The sequence below is a fragment of the Syngnathoides biaculeatus genome, chromosome 4 (assembly GCF_019802595.1).
Source record: "Syngnathoides biaculeatus isolate LvHL_M chromosome 4, ASM1980259v1, whole genome shotgun sequence".
Classification (NCBI taxonomy): Eukaryota; Metazoa; Chordata; class Actinopteri; order Syngnathiformes; family Syngnathidae; genus Syngnathoides; species Syngnathoides biaculeatus.
In genome coordinates, this window is record NC_084643.1 from 20,492,231 (window position 1) to 20,509,781 (window position 17,551).

At 40.6% G+C, this 17,551-nt stretch overlaps 1 protein-coding gene across 2 annotated transcripts in view; it reads right to left on the reverse strand.

The window, feature by feature from the left end:
* Positions 1-15: 15 nt before the first annotated feature.
* Positions 16-17,551, reverse strand: part of dgcr8 (DGCR8 microprocessor complex subunit) — a 28,175-nt gene continuing 10,639 nt past the window's right edge. For both annotated transcript variants that reach the window (XM_061818615.1, XM_061818616.1), the window contains exons 4-14: positions 15,341-15,483; positions 11,695-12,034; positions 8,201-8,398; positions 7,858-7,959; positions 7,663-7,761; positions 7,465-7,547; positions 7,243-7,343; positions 6,899-7,005; positions 6,577-6,704; positions 6,297-6,410; positions 16-1,460 (exon numbers count right to left, since the gene is read on the reverse strand). In XM_061818615.1, coding sequence (XP_061674599.1) covers positions 1,377-1,460; positions 6,297-6,410; positions 6,577-6,704; positions 6,899-7,005; positions 7,243-7,343; positions 7,465-7,547; positions 7,663-7,761; positions 7,858-7,959; positions 8,201-8,398; positions 11,695-12,034; positions 15,341-15,483 — 1,499 coding nt within the window. In that variant the 3' untranslated portion in view covers positions 16-1,376. The remainder of the gene's footprint in view (positions 1,461-6,296; positions 6,411-6,576; positions 6,705-6,898; positions 7,006-7,242; positions 7,344-7,464; positions 7,548-7,662; positions 7,762-7,857; positions 7,960-8,200; positions 8,399-11,694; positions 12,035-15,340; positions 15,484-17,551) is intronic.

Below are 17,551 nucleotides of genomic sequence, written 5' to 3' on the forward strand. Positions count from 1 at the left end.
TCTTTGACTACCACAGAGATTTAAGTCAATATATTTTATTTTGCAATACATACTATACTTCATTTTGTAGGCAACATCATCTCAAACAAGTCACTGGTACAATTCAAGAGCATAACATGTAAAAGCAATTCTCACACTGAAACACTTGACCAAAAAAAAAAAAAAGCACATTCATGAAGCAAAACTACAACAGCTTAACATCTGAAGGACATCATAAGCCAAATAGATAAATGCACAGCAGTTGTGTATTTTAGTATGTCTTTTTTACAGATTGCTCTTAGGGGGACATTAGAGTTTGCAGCAACATTAGGTAGTCTAAAAAATGCATATGACTGGATTTTAGGCTTTGGTATACAGTTTCAGAAGCTTGTGTTGGAATTAATGTGACTGAATGTCAGCCTTCCAACTCAATTTTGCAAGGTTGCATTCTGCGCAGTATCTTTGTCATATGCATTGTCAACTTTGCAAGGAACAGTAAATAAACAAATACAAAGTACATTAAGACATCTTACATGCTGTGGACATACTTTAAAAATACTAATTTGCTAGATAAATGCTTTATTTGATAGGGGAGATTTGGGCTGTTCAATTCCTGGTCAGGTTTAGGTCCAATTTATACACTTCAAAGCCCTTCATGACATAGATCAACTAAGGCAACATGTCGACAATTTAGGTTAAGGGCACCAAAATGCAAAGCTCATGAAATGTTAATTAGTGCTTAAACATTGTGTTAAAAAGCCAAGACCCCAGGGAATGGCTGTGTGTGGGCAGGGGTTGAGCTAAATGGTGGGGGAGAAATGTTTTAGAATACTGATCACTAGAAAGGAGTTCATTTTTGGACAGGACATATGCATAATTGTTTAGAATAGTCATCACTTCACAACATGTTTTCAAGCATGCAAACCAATTCACTTCTGAAAAAATACTAAATTTGTACTCCCCCTCAAAGCCATAACACCAACCAATAAAATACATTTCATCTTCAAATGTAAATACAAATGGTCCCTTTCAAATGTTATGAAATTGCAAAAACATAGGGGCTGGTATGCATCTATTAAGACACTTTAAAACAAAACCATGGTAGGTAGTGCTTCTCGTAGTCAAGATGTGCATGAATTGTAATTTTACCACATTTGAGTCAAGCCACCTTATCTGCACCCTGGAGGACTTTGTTCTTTTACCATAGCTTGGATGCATCTAGAGAGGTAGATGGTATTTTGGGCTACGGTCTGTTAGTGCATTACGTCCAATCCAACTACATACGGGTAAAAGAAGTAAAGCTGTTCTAACAGCATGACAATGTGATCCTACATAGCGGCGATTACTATGATGCAGTGCTGACAGAGGGCCATTGTGGTGTCTGGCTAGCTTTCTTGTTAAACGTCAACAGTGCAGAGAGGTTCACTTCCTGGCTGGGCAGATTCCATGATGGTCATCTTGGGTTTCTTCCTCGTTTCTGCCTATATTAATACAAACATGATACAACTTTAAGCCTTTACTTCAGTGAATACTGTGGATACTTCTTTGATAATCAAATGTCTGTACTCTTCTTGGTAATGGGAACATAAAGAGGAATGACATTCTTCAATAACAGAAGTCCACGTGGACTAGTGAAACCCTTGTCCAAACGCAAATCAGTTAAAATTTGTGAATAGGCCATTCAAAGCAGGCAGGATTCATTCATCAGTCTGTATTTTCACAAAAAAATGTTGTGCACATTCACACAGAGTGAATATTGCATTGGAACATTTTGATGTCATATAGAGTGAATATAATACCAAGTTTTGGGGTTTTATGACAAAGGGCCCAAGATAGTTTCAAAACTTGCTTCCCATTGTGAGCGACAACCTGTAAAATTCAAAATTACAAACTGCACTACTCTATGGCTGCTATGCACTATCCCTGATGTCACACACACCTCACCAATGTCCAAGAAGTAATTTAGATTATTAGTCTAACATACTTTTCTGCCACTCCTGGCTTCCTCATGCAGTACCACAGATCCTGTTTAGGTACTCCATCATAAGGGGGGTTCATATAAAAACTAGGATACAAATTAGAATCAGGTTAGAAGCCCAAACCAAATGGAAATACTCCACAACACCTCCATTGAAATATACAGACCGAATCCGGATTGAGTTTCCTACAGTTTAAACAGAGCTGGAATATTCCTTTTGCTAAACTGATCAGAAGTACATTTTCATCATGTAAACCACAAATTGTAATGGTGCAGGGCTGGGCTCTCCACGCGCATGCTCCGTCTTGACGTAAATGCATGGTGACGCCATCAGTATGTACATAAACATGGCACCTTCCAACCAGAGATCGAATGCAACGGCGATCATGTTTTTAACTACTTGTGATATATATTTTTTTTTCAATAAGTGTAATAAGTGCAAAAACAACAACTACTTGGCTAAATAGACAAAGCACCGTCTTAAAATTACATGACATTTATGACGTGTGTATGTCATAAGGCTGTTCCGATTAAATCTAGTGGACAATTATACACCTGATTGTAATAGATCATGTCACACGTAAACAGTTTATCACAGATCTTCAATCGCAAAATTTGAAATTGAATAAAATGTCTATGTAAAACTGATAATAGGCTCTCTCTAGAGCTATAATACAATGCAGGTCCTCCAATGTACAGTAATTTCTTGAGTATAATGCATCTTGAAGTTTCATGCGCACCCCCCCAAAGTTGACCTATAAAAAAAAAAAACCCTACACCCAATGTACAATGGCACCACCAATTTCCTGCTAGCCATATGCTCAAAATATTAGGAATTACCTTTATTTTACTAAGTTTGCACTTGTATTTAAAATAAATAAATAAATAAAATAAATCACAGGACATGCTTGTCGTGGTCCCTACCATTGTCAGAATCCCTCAACCATCTAAAATAAGTGCTCGGAGATGGCATAACATTTGATTAATACTGTTAACACATATTACAGTCTTAAATAAATTGAATTACATATTTGTGCATAGTGCAGTTTTTTCACTACATTACACATCCTTGGCCACAACTTCAAAAGAAGCATCTGACTCCTCTCCAATCTGAAAAATATCCATCGTAGCTACCTTTGGTGCATCACTGTCGAACTCATCATTGAGACTTGGTTCAGTTCTGCTGCCTCCTGCCTTCATGAACAGTGATCCCATCTTGCTCCCACACCAAGTCATCCTCTGTGCCATCTATGGCATTTGTGAGGAAACATTTTCTGAATCCCAAGAATCTTTGTTCCCTTTATTCCTCATTATTGTCTGCACTTTGAGGGGAAGGTGCGCCATGCTAACAGCACAGCATCTTGCCCCCATTCGGCTATAATCTGTAACAGCTCTTATTGGTGTCAGGTCACTCTAAAAACAAGAGCTCAAACTACATAGAAATGAGCGTAAAAAGCCAGCATTTGAATTGCGTGCACTATCCCGGCAGCAGTGATGATATTTCTTTTAAAAGCGGCTACACAACTAATCCTTGTAGTCGACATTTTTTTTGTCTTCCTTTAAGTTAAAACAAACTCATGGGCAGTAGTTTCTGATGTTTGTTGCTGTAGCAACAAATGTGCTATGCTAACAACCATAAATTGACCCCTCCGTGGATATTGCGCAATCCGCGTCACTGACCAATCAGAGGCCAGAGATCTGCATAAACCAAAGCCCGTTTTTTTGCTCCCGCCATTTTCTCAGACAACATTGCATGGTCCAGTATAGGTTTAGTTAGCGTTTTATCGCGTATTTGGGTTATTTAACAAAAAATATGGTTAAGAGGTGTAGTCACGGACTTTGTAATAGTGACGACAGGTATCCTGAAAGGCTAGTTGGTGGAGTTCGATTCGTACCCTTTCCAAAACCGAAGACCCAGTACAAAAAATGCCTTCGATGGATCAAACTTTGTGGAAGACCGCATCATCAACTAAATCCATCTAATATCCACCGGAACACATGTTTGCACGAAGGTATGCCCTATATTTGATTTTCAATGCATGTCTCGTATAAATGAATTCGAAGTTCTTCGCTAGCATAACAATGCTGCGTGTGAATGATTGACACACTTGATCTGTGTTGAGCGATATTTTGCGATGATCGGACTGCACAAACATTGATTTCTTGCTGGCTCGCGGCCGAAGCTTAACCAGACTGTGTTTGCACGAAGATATGCCCTAAATTTGATTTTTAATACACGTCTCGTATAAATGAATGAGACGTTCTCCGCTAGCATAACACCGCTACGTGTGAACGATTGACACACTTATTCTTTGTTGAGCGATATTTACCGATGATCGGACTGCACAAATGTATTGATTTCTTGCTGGCTTGCGGCCGAAGCTTAACCAGACTGTTTGCACGAAGATATGCCCTAAATTTGATTTTTAATACACGTCTCGTATAAATGAATGAGACGTTCTCCGCTAGCATAACACCGCTACGTGTGAACGATTGACACACTTATTCTTCGTTGCGCGCTATTTAGCGATGATCGGACTGCACAAACATTGATTTCTTGCTGGCTTGCGGCCGAAGCTTAACCAGACTGTTTGCACGTAGATATCCCCTAAATTTGATTTTTAATACACGTCTTGTATAAATGAATGAGACGTTCTCCGCTAGCATAACACCGCTATGTGTGAACGATTGACACTTATTCTTTGGTGAGCGATATTTAGCGATGATCGGACTGCACAAACGTATCGATTTCTTGCTGGCTCGCGGCCGAAAGTTAACCAGAATGTGTTTGCACGAAGGTATCCCTAAATTTGATTTTTAATACAAGTCTCGTATAAATGAATGAGACGTTCTCTGCTGGCATAACACTGCTACGTGTGAATGATTGAATGAAATCAGAAGCATGGCGTCTCTCTCAGTTAAGAATGTATTGTATTTAGAATCTATAATATATCGTTGATTTGAATGAAATCAGAAGCATGGATTCTGTCTCAGTTCAGAATGTATTGTATTGTATTTGCCATTTTTACTGTTTGTCTTACGTCAGTGCACGTGGCGTGACGTCACTTCAGGAGGCGTGGTTAAGTGCCCTATACGGAGGGGTCAATTGCAAAGATCCCCCCCAGGAGGTCAGAGTTCATTACTGTAATTTTTAGAAATGTGTAACAAGACATCAAATATATCAAAATCGATATGTATACCTTTTTTAACCACTATGTGCCTGTATACGACTATACAATGTTATTGTATTTTTTAGTTTTCATCCAAACCGAAATATATTGACTTTTGAAAATATTTTTGGAAAAACATTTGAGAAATGATACTTCTCCAGCAACACTTGCTCAGCAAATCTATCTGCGATACTCTTCCTTGACCTTCCTTTCCTCAAGATGAAGATGCCCTATATCAAAGTATTGGAGAAGCAAGGTCAATTTCTTTGTTTTTGTTGTACACTGAAGACATTTGGGTTTCAGCTCAAAAGATGAATAGAGATGAATAAGGTTCAGAATTCCAGCTTTCATTTCATGGTATTTAACTGTAAATGTGTTAAACAACAGAACACCTTTTGTTTTAAGCCACCCACTTTTCAAGTGATCAAAAGTACTGGAAAAGGCAATATTAAATTAATTTCAAGTAAATAACTTTTTTAGTGGCATAACCCTTATTTACAATAACTGCGTTAAGCCAGTGACCGACTGACTTCACCAGAATGTTGCATTTTTCATTTGAAGTACTTCTCCAGGCATTTACTGCAGTGTCTCTCTGTTTTGTTTCTGGGGGTTTCTCCATTCAGTCCCTCCTTAGGAGGTAAAAATGGATGGTGTATTGAGTTAGAGGTCCAGTGAAGGATTTAGCCAGTCTAAAACCTTGCACTTTCGCCCCCCTGATTTCTTTTTGTGGTGTTGGCATTGCTGCATTACGAATCTTCTCCGCATTAGTTTGGATGTATTTTTCAGTAAATTGCCAGACAAAGTGGTTTTGTAAGCTTGACATTTCGTTCTGGCGCTACCATCATGAGTTACGTAACCAACAAAGACTTGTAAGCCCATTCTAGAAACATTACCGTAACTATGCTTCACAGATGAACTTGTGTGTTTTGCTCACTTGGAAAGTGGGCAGGTTCAAACAAAAGGTGTACTCCCAAGAGATGTTTAACATCAAGATATAAATACCATGAAATAAAAGCTGGAATTCTGAATATTTGTCCCTTCATCTTTTAATCTAAAACACCAAAGTCTTCAGTATTCACCAAAGGCTATGGAACTGACCAAACTTTTGGCAAGGACTGTACATTACCGACTGTGCCTTACATTACGTATTTGATCCTTGAACTACTTACCCTTTGTGCGGCCAGTTTCCTCATCTCTTCTTGCAATTTGTTTAAAATATGAAGGTTTGGTTTGTTCTTTTTGGCAAACTGCTGCAGCTCGATCACACTCTTGTCTGAGCTCTCCTATATTATAAAACAGGTACATCCAATTGAGATACATACACAGCAACCTCATCTTGTACTTTGAGCTACGTAGCAGAGAGCCACATGAAATTTACATGAACTTTTAAGCTTGACGAAAATACAATTGTCTAAAAAAATATGGATTCAATCAGAACTTGAGGCCTACCTTCTTGACCATTTTATTACTCTCTCGGCCATACATTCGCAGCAGCGATCCCCAGTTTTTCACATGAGGATGAAGCATCTGCAAGATCTTCTGAGATGCTAACTGTTTGCCAACCCTCTTGTTTTTGCCTGGGTGCAGTGCCAAAAGAAAATTAACGCACTGTCGAGTCAGAGGGTGTCCATTCAAGTTTCATAACCATCTGACTCAGAGCACATTTAACAACAATTTATATTTAACAAAACTAAAATGAGCTATCGATCTTAAAACGACTCCATTTATACAGTCGCGGCACTCAAAATTTGGAGGAAAGGCAACTACTTACACCAACCACGCACAGTATGCTTCCCACAAGTCATCACATATTCACTCTTCTGATTTTTCCCTGGTATCACCTCAAATTTTATGCTAGTGTCTCCCATCCCATGATTTCTGCAGGAAGAAAAGTTAAGAGAATAGTTAATAGCGTAGAAAGAAAACTGCATGCCAAGATCATGTTGGCACAAAATAAGTAAGGAAGATGGCAGATTTGTCCAAAAAGGTCAGTCTTTCTTGATATTCCTTCTGCTTTTACTCTGCTGTGTAATGATTTGACTTTACCACACAATGTTACTATTGCTTTCTATAGCTGAACTACTCATGGCACTGCTTGTGTGAGTGCTACATTACCTTTTAAGGCACTCATGAAGTATCTGATATGGTGAAAGAAGCCCCGCTTTGTTGGTCAGCTCATACACTCTTGAGTCTTCTATACTGATATGATTAAAATACTGTGGGGCAGAACATAATGTTACTGCTACTGTCATTTCTGGCCAGAGACATTCTCCTTTACACAGTTGTTGATACACATTTATTTATCCAATATCGCTATTAAGGAAGGGGTGAAAGTACCTCAAGTTCATCTGCCTCAATGGGCTTTTCATCAGAAGTCTGCTTCACAAAGTCAGGGATCAGGATTTCCAGTGTGGCTCTTGCTGCGGAATACATAAAACTGTCAGAGTAAGTTGACCGAAATAGCATGTCGCCCCACTACAGTGACGCCACTTTGTATGGTGTTGCGATATGCATTATCCTTAGGGAACATTTTACCTGCTTTATTCTTGGCAAGTTTTTTACTACTTGCTGTCCCTGTGCCGTAGGTGACGCCGTCTATAATGACAGACGCGCCAAAGGGTTCACTTGGGTTCTCTGCAAAAACATGGCTTGATGAGTGACCAAGCTTTCAACTTCAACTCAAATGTTTCAGGCGGCTTGAATGTTTTTTTTCCCCAAGGCAAAACTTACCACATTCGAAGAAGTTGTAAACAGGCCGAACTTTTAGGACACGCTGCATATATTCATGCAAGATGCAAACTTCAGACTTCCCATTCGGATTTATGACAAATTCTGATGAATAAAAAAATAAGTCAATAAGAAAATGATTTATTTCATTTCTGTAAGTCTAAAACAAAATTGATAGTGTTTTCATGTTTTCTATTCTAGAATATTCATTAACAGAACAGCATGTTATTTTCCATTTAGTAATGACAGACAACAATTAGGTTTACCATAACGGTGAAATAAATACATCATGCAAGTCAGACTCATTCATTCAAAAATCAAACATGTATAATATACTTTATTCTACCTTTCTTAGTAGGGGCGTCTTGGACTGACAGTGTGATGAGTTTCTGATTTGCCGGCAGGATTGGCCTCTCTGATTCAGCCTGTTTTCTCTTCATGTCTCTGTTAAACTGCCTTCGCTCAGCCCACGTGCGGAACTTTTTCACAGTCACTTGTTCAAAGTCAAAGCACTTTTCCAGGTACAGGCGAAAGTCTTCAAGTTCTGTAAAGTATTTATTCCATTAGCGCTGTAGTTTATTAAATATACCCTTAGGGGAAAAAAAGCTCTTAATCAAATACCATGCATACTAGGGTAATCTGGTCCCCCTTGATTTTGAAAAATTTAGTCTTTTGAACTGAACTTTTTTCTAGCGTGAGGCTTGATATCAAAAGTAAAATGGTGAAATTCGGATGAAATATTTTAATGTTTAGGGGTTCCTCATCGCGATGGAAATCTCAACATTGCAGTCAAATTGACAAAAAACCTACATTACTACGAGCATCAGTGGACTGCAATCAATAAAATATCTGTGATTTCATAAAAAAATAGCCAAAAGGAAAGATTAAAATGTATTTGTAAAATATTCATTCAAATAAACATCCATCATTCAAAACATACATCCCGAAATGTACCTACAGAACGCTGCAATAGTAAAATGTTAAATTTTTCTCAGTTCGTCTACAAATGCAAATACCAATTTTCAATTTTGGTTTTCATTTTCTTCCGTTGGTTTGGTATAGGTTTCCCGTCATTTTCCACAACTATACACACACATATATATATATATACACAAACACACACATACATATATATACACATATATACACACACACACACACATATATACACACACACACACACACATATATACACACACACACACACACATATAAATATATACATATACACATTTTACACATACACATTTTGGTAGGTTTTTTTCTATTTTAGCGGACTTTAGAAATTCGGCAGCTAGTTTTACACCTCTCTCGGCGCTGTCGTTAGTCACCCTCAGGTTTCGGATTACAGATTGATGTTTTCAGTAGTTTTCCATTGACTGCCATTGTTCAGGATCTTCATGAAGAAAATCAGTGTCTATATCAAGTAATTCAAAGAATCGCATGAATACAAATCTTTCAACTTTGTATGTTGAGGGTCAAAACGGGGGAAAATTGGTTTCCCGTAACTAGTCCTGTGCGGACTCATTATGTGGTTTCTTTGGTAATGAGATAATTGTTTCCGCTATTTCACGTTTCTCTGTCTTGGTGAGACTGTCACTGAAGAGACACCAAGTACCAGTCGCGATTCATGAACCCCTTCAAAACGGCTTTAGCCATCACTGGATCAATATTCACAAATTGTCAAATTTTTAGCCAATTGTAAATCATTGATTGGCGCTTCCGAGCTCATAGGACACATGAGCCATCACGGCACATAAATGTGCGTCACAAAAGTCACAAATCTTGCCACTTTATCCATGACAGACTTTGATAAGAGTCTATCCTTTAAATCTGGGACAATTTCTTAAAAGAATCATTTTGATCGCATGCAAAAGTTTCGCCATCCAGCGAGCTTTGTGTGTCGCACCGGGTTTCTGAAAGTTGGAAGTATTGTCCTCTCCTCGGTAAACTAAAACCAAGTCTAGCAGTTCTCGGTAGTTGCCTCGCGGTAACAAGTTCACAGCAGCCGAGTTGGGGTCACCAGTGCCTGTCTTGATGGTTGTCAGAAGTTCAATTAGGCGATGTCGCTGCTCCAGCATAAAAGGATCCGAACTGCTGTCTCTCGTCAGCTCAGCAGTCAAATCCAGTTCCGAGTACCTGTCCCTGAATTTCGTAAACACTGACATGTCTTCGCTTTACGATACTTCCACACCCAGAGCATCCCAAGCCTTTGTGAGTAAGATTTCACCCATGTCTTCGACAGGCCGACCACAACAGAGCTTTCCCGAGGTTTTCCTGGATGCAAATGCAGCCAGCTGTGAGATGTCCCGTATTAGCACTGGTGCTATCAAATACCATAGCTGAAATATTGCCACTATAGTTCCATGTCTCCGCTAGATCGAGCGTAGCTTTACAAAGAAGATCAGTTATCAGGTAACGTCTCCATTAGTTTGCCATCCCAGTGATTTGCTGCTGGTCGGGGAGGAACCCAGTCTGTCTGGATTCTCTCAACAATGTTGGCGGCTGCGTCCTTCCGGTACCGGTAGGACTGCACCGGGTTCAAGTTTCCTGCAGATGTAGTGCCATCACATGAGCTGGTGAGAGATTCTACTGTTGCCGCTAGTGCAGTAGGAGAAATAGTGTTCCTCATTGCTGTTGAAACTAATTTCGGTGATTTCAGCACATCAACGTGTATATCTGAGCCAGTCTTCTTCAGTCTTCTATGGGGAAGTCTAGTCGATGTTGATGGAGCGAGTTTGTCTGAATCATCTGTTTTGGATGACTCGTCGGGGTCTTCGACCAGTTCCTTATTCACTTCTGTCTCAAACTGTCGTTGCCGTTCTCTCTTAATGCGCATGGTGTTTTGTTTGATACGCTCCGTGACTTTCTTCTCGGTTGTGGCCAAGTTTGAATCAATGCCTTCCATCACGTTTGTCCTGGTCTCCATCATGTTTTTCAGGAACAGGGGGTCTTCTTCATTCAAAATACGATCGAAGACATCACGTGGCCAGAATGGCAACGTCTCCTCCAACCCGGATTTGAAATCTTTGATGCGTTTAAGCGGTCTTATTGACAATCAATCATCGATCTTTCGGAATTTTCATCAGCTCTTGCATATCAGAGCGTATAACGATTCAATCTTCTCCGACATCTTGTTTTCCGCAAATGTTGGTATCCTCGCTTTCTGGTAAAAAAAAAAAAAAAATCACGACTTCCTGAACGACAGATTTTGCGGCTTCCCTGATAGGCTTGGTGAGGTCTTGCGTTTGGAATTCCTCTTTTGAAGCAATGAATGACAGAAGAATCTGTTTTCTGGAAGGAAGTTTGGCTCCTTTGATGGCTTTATCATCCGCGGTTGGGACGGTCCCAAGCGAAAAATACCACGGGTCTCTCTGTTTCGCAGCAGCCATGTTGACAGTTCAATGACTTTGCGTTAACTGTTAGGTAAACACCAACTAGGGCTGAGAGGTCAATCGTCTCAAGAATTTCATGAGTGCTTCTGAACGTTCCGGGGAATGTCCTGACGTTCTCGACGATAGCTTAGAAATGTTTTTCCTGGAAAATGGCCGCATTGCTGATTGACTATTCTTTACCAAAATCCGACTAATTTCGAAAAATTCGATTTCCATAAGGAACCCCTAAACACGATTTGATTTCGTTCAAATTTGAAACACAGCTCTTACATGATGAACCTCACCTCCAGAAAAAAAGATTGTTGATTTTGAAAGATGTCAGGGGACCAGATTCACCCTAATGCATACTGCATTTGCTCATATTATTGAGTTAGAAGCTAACTTGAAATTGATCCTGCATAAACATAAGTCAGCCTGAACCAGAGTCTTCCAGTGAAACTCTTACCAATTGACTCATCCTTGCACACCTCCACTTTGGCCCTGACTTGTCCAAGGGCTCCTTGAGCAATGTCGCACGGTTGGGTCTCTTTACCAGGCTGACCATTGTTTGTAATGCCCTCACCCTCTAGGTCACCGTTTGCAGGACTTGAGACAGGCACATTATCATGCACCTCAGCTGTGTTGTCAGAGTTCGCTACATGTGCATCTCCATTTGCCTCTGCTGTGGGCTTAATAGGGGACTCCTCTGCTTGAGAATTGACAACACCATTCAGTTCCTTCTCATCATGTTCCTTCATCTTCTTATAGTGTAAGCAGGGGATGCTGCTGGTTGGAGGATCATGTTTCTAGATCACAATGGCAGATGAAGGGTTTCAAGACAAATAGGTTAAAGAGCACTTCAAATACCCAATTCCCTCGTTTGAAATTGCTAGTGTTAATATAGATGGTGGGTATAGGCCATGCCGTTTTCTCCCACATCGTAAATACATTCATAGGTTTACTGGAGACTCTAAATTGCCCGTATGTGTGAATGAGAGTCCAAAAGGTGTGGGCCAGTCTGTTTTAGAACAGATTTGAAACTTCTGCTACTGGTCTATAAATCCCTAAATGGCTTATGTCCTGAATATATGAAAGATGCTAATGGTATAAAAACCCACTAGGGCTCTGAGATCGACTGACTCAGGTCTAATAATGGAGTGCAGAGTCCAAAGCAAACATGGTGAAGCAGCATTCACCTATTATGATGCCAAAAAATTGAATAAGTTGCCAACAGAGGTGACGTCAGCCCTATGTGAGTTTTCAAATCCAGATAATCTTGTGCGTTATAAGGACTTCCGCTTTTCAGTGATATTTTTTACACTAAAAGTAGGGGGAGGCTATAAATCCCTTATTGGAGGAAAAACATCCGGGAATGAGTTTAAATAAAACTATTGTACATAAAGAAGATATCTAAATGTTATTTCTCACTGTGATTTTGCTTCTTGCAGCTACTTTCATTTTATGAAATGCATGACTATATCCTTAAAATCGTTATTTTGCAGAAATATTCAGTATGCATCCTTGTATGTCTGACATGTCAGGCTATTCACATTCAGCTATTGGATATAGTGTCAGGGAAGTTGCTCCATGGCCAAACTAAATTCTGACAGTGTAACTGTAGATCTGTCCTCGGTCTTGCCTAACAGAACCTTAAAATTGTCACCAAACTGTTCAGGAGTCAGCATCCTCCGCTTTTGACCTTCAGTGTTGAACATCCTGAAGACATGGCTTGTTCGGGGTAGTGACAGTGAGGTATCTCTGGCGTCTTTCATTCTCTTGGTCTTTGTCTTTAGGTCATCTTCTGTATTCTGAAGGTACTCATCAACAATCAGCTGCTGTGAATGGTCTGCCTTGGTCCTTCAGTCTGTCAAATATTTTTTTTTCCGTTCTCAACGTGCAGCAGATTAGCTTCCTTCTTACTAAACCCAGCAGCTCTAAGATCCTGCTGGCGTTTGTTCCAGTCTGCAGTTATATGATCCATAATCTTGACCACTGGGCCCATTTTACGGAAATCACTTGAAGCATCAGTTTGGCGCAAGTCTTTAGTCAGCTTTAGTATATTGCCACGAGATACAGTGTCCTAACTAGGTTTCTTCTTGAGCCGCTGATCTGTATCTCCACACTGCCTTTCCAACTGCAAGTTGTGAACACAAGCCTTGTCGACATTCTAGGCCCGTTCAAACACTGAATATTCTCTCTCATATCCTCCAAAATCGTATTTGCCCCTCTGCATGCCAAGGAGATCAGCCATTTTGGGAAGAATTCTGTTTGCCAAAGATACACATTCTTTGGTACGTGTAGTTGCCATCTCTTAGACAGATTCGACTACATCAAGCTTGCAGTTTGCCTTGACTGCATCAAAGAGAATCTGAGAAATTCCACTTAAAGTAGGTTGCTGGAAACAGAAGAATTCATCAACTTCTGTGTTCTGGAGATCACTGTGGAGTTATGCAAAGAATTCTGCAAGGGTTGTATGGGTTCCTTTGCTTGAAATTGTCTTTGCATGAAATGGAGCAACAAGGTGCAAGCCAAAGGCAGCAACAACAGCAATAACCACTTTGACATATTAAAGAGCCAACGCATCTCGAACAAGCGTGGCTAGCTTGTTGGTAATGTACTCATGGCTACTCAGGAAGCTCCTGAAATCATCCCAGTGATGGCAGATGATAGCACATGATTTTGAAAGCGCACCAAAACGGGCATTCTTCATTAGAAATAAATGAGTTGGCTTGGCTTTCTGCTGCATGGAGACTTTGAAATCCTTATAGTAGTTCCATGGTTTTTGAATGTTGTCTGGTCCAAAGAGACTCAGTGCCCAGGAGACAGTTGTCATGGAGACTGTATCTTTTCTTTGATCAACATCCAGGTCTAAAAGGAAACCATTGAATAGGTTTTGCATTCCCATCTTATCCTCAATAACTGTTGACAACTTTGGACATACCACGATCAAATCCAAGTGTTGTGAGACTATCACAAAAGATTTGTCCAGCTGTTTCATCTCAGTTGAACATAATTGCCAGTGCAGCCGCCACACCTTTGTTGTGAGCAGTGGAGTCAGTCATGTGAACATCTACAGCTTTGTAGAGTTCCTCTGCTGTATTTCCAGATGCAACTTCTAGAAGCTTAACGTCAACTGCTATTGGATCTGCTGTATTTTCAGTGGTTTCTGTAGCAATCCCTAGAAGAGGAACTTATCTTTATTGATATGCAAGCCTGCTGGTGCAAATGCTCCTACTACTTTTCTGGTAGTGGAGTCCGTGGCATGCGTAATGACTGCACCCTCTTTTGCTTCTATTACTCTCTCAGCAACAAGCTTTAGGGAATGTGCACTGATGTTCTTCAACATACTCCAAATTTGGCGGATTGTTGGTAGTGTATCAATGTTGAATTCACTTACTAGTGGTCAGACGGTAACTTGGTATTGTCAATGGTCAATCAAGTGGCAAGTTTTCCTTTAAATCTTGTAGACCTTCACTAGTCAAATGAGTAATTGAAGGCATGCATTCAGTTTTGGCCATGTATGGTCTACATGATAATGATGAACTTTCTCAATGTTTTATTTAGGCAAAAATGCGCATATCTGCGGTTTTCACATATATGCCAGTAGCCAAGAGAAGCCAACTCTAACTGAAAAATTATGTCGAAAAATGTAGTTTTTATGGGTATGTGGTTAATTTGAATTCATTCCTGACATTTTGTAGAATTATAGCCCCCCCTCTACTAAAAACAGTTTTGTACTTTTTCAAATATTTTTATTTATATATTTGAATGCTTTTAATCATGTGAAGCTTTGAGTTACCTTGTGTATGAAATGCGCTATACAAATAAATTTGCTTTGCTTTGTTTATGTGCCGTGACATTGGCTAGCAACCAGTTCAGCGTGTACCCCGCCTCTTGCCTGAAGGTACAGGTTCCAGCACGCCTGTCACCGTAGTGATAAGGAAAATAGATGGAATATAGATGATCAAGAAGTTGGATAAAACCCACAACTTTGAGATGGGAGATGACCACTCTACCGCTATTCACCATCAACGATTACAGTCTTTCAACGACAGGAAGTTACTACTTTTGTGATGAAGTACTAAAATATGTAACATTGTGCTGATTCTTACCCTTATGCTGCCAGTTCCAAGGAAGTAGGGTCTGGACCAAGTTACTACTCTAGTTTCTCTGTGGAGATAGACTGGAATGCCTGAGTTGTGGAAAGTCATAATCCATCCATCAGGAAGTGGCTCAGTGGGTGGACGTCCTCGACCTAGTATGTTAATGCACAGGCACACACACAAAATCAAGTGATTCTGAACTATATAAGGGTGCAGAATCAAGTGCATATGCAAAGAGACCAAGTACTCCAATTTCTTTATTTTATTTTTTTAATGGCCAGCTGCCATGGCTTCTATTGTTATGGTTACAATAATTCGACAGCCCTACAGAGCGCACCTGGTTATAAGCCTCACCCAGTACATTTATAAAAGAAATACAATTTGGTACATACATGGGCCGCAGCTGTGTAAAAGCCGCAAGTGCCCACATTGAAATAAGAGATATTTACATTTTTTATATTTAGAAAGACTGTATAAGGAGTTTAACACTTGTGCTGCCGCCCTAACCGTAACGCCAGGGGTGTCAAACTAATTTTTATCGCGGACCACATTGTAGTTACGGTTCCTGTCAGAGGGCCATTATGAATGGAACCACGAAAATCTTTGATTTTAATTTACACATTAAATTTATCAACTAGTTTTGGAATCAGAAATCAAGGGTAATGGGTTTTCCAACTATTTTTAACATTTAGTAAAACAAAAACTCTTGGGATATCTCAGCGTCATTTATGATATGACAGTTTAAAATTTTGGTTCAAATTAAAAAAAAAAAAAAAATCATGGAAGTTGATACACATGATTTGCCTTTGTGGGGCACATAAAATGATGTGGTGGGCCGCATCTGGTCCCCGGGCCTTGAGTTTGACACCTGTGACTAACGCTAACACTAGCGCCACGCTAACACTAACAGGGCTCTGAGGTGGGTTTTCCTATCTCTGGGCTTGAGGTCACCGAGGTAGTTAAAAACCTCTTTGGTGGCAAGGCCCCATGGGTGGATGAGATATGTTCAGAGTTCTTTAAGGCTCTGGATGTTGTCAGGCTATCCTGGTTGACACGCCTCTGCAAGATTGTGTGGACATCGGGGACAGTGCCTCTGGATTGGCAGACAGGGTTGGGGTCCCCCATTTTAAGAAGGGGGACCGCAGTGTGTGTTCCAACTATAGGGGGAAATCACACTCCTCAGCCTCCCTGGTAAGGCCTATTCAGGGGTACTGGAGAGGAGGGTCCGTCGGGAAGTCGAATCTCGGATTCAGTTTTTCGTCCTGGCCGTGGAATAGTGGACCAGCTCTTTACCTTCGGCAGAGTCCTGAGGGTGCATGGGAGTTCGGCAAACCAGTGTACATGTGTTTTGTGGACTTGGAGAAGGCGGCCATCTCCCTTAGGAGTTCTGTGGGGGGTGCTTCAGGAGTATGGGGCGTGAACTCCCTGATACAGGCAGTTCGATCTCGGTGCAACTGGTGTCAGAGTTTGGTCTGCATTGCCGGCAGTAAGTCAGGCTTCTTTCTGGTGAGGGTTGGACCCCGCCAAGGCTGCCCTTTGTCACCAATTCTATTCCTAACTTTTATAGACAGAATTACTAGGCGCAGCCAAGGCATCGATGGTGTCCAGTTTGATGGCCTCAGCATTGCATCTCTGCATTTTTTTCTGTTGGCTACATAAAGCCGTGATTGCAAACCCTGACTGGAGTGGTACGCAGCTAAGTGTGAAGAGGCTGGAATGAGAATAACCACCTCCAATTCTGAGACAATGGCCCAAATTTGGAAAAGGGAGGCTTTCCGTCTTCAGGTCAGGGATGAGATGTTGGCTCAAGTGGCAGTGTCCAAAATTCCCAAATATTGTGGGTTCACGAGTGAGGGAAGAATAAAACCAAAGATCGAAAAGCGGATCGGTGCACCGTATGCTTTGTATCGGTCCGTTGTGGTGAAGGAACTAAGCCAAAAGCCGAAGCTCTCTATTTACAGGTCGATCTACGTTACTACCCTCACTTATGGTCACAAACTGTGAATCATAACTGAAAGAAACAGAGCCCGGATACAAGCGGCCGAAATGAGTTTCCTCTGCAGGGTTTCTGGGCTCTTAAGAGATAGGGTGAAAAGTTTGGTTATCCAGGAGGGGCTTAGAGTAGAGTCGCTCCTCCTCCAAATTGAGAGGGGCCAGATCAGGTGGCTCGGGCATCTGTTTTGAATGTCTCCTGAACGCCTACTTGATGAGGTCTTCCGG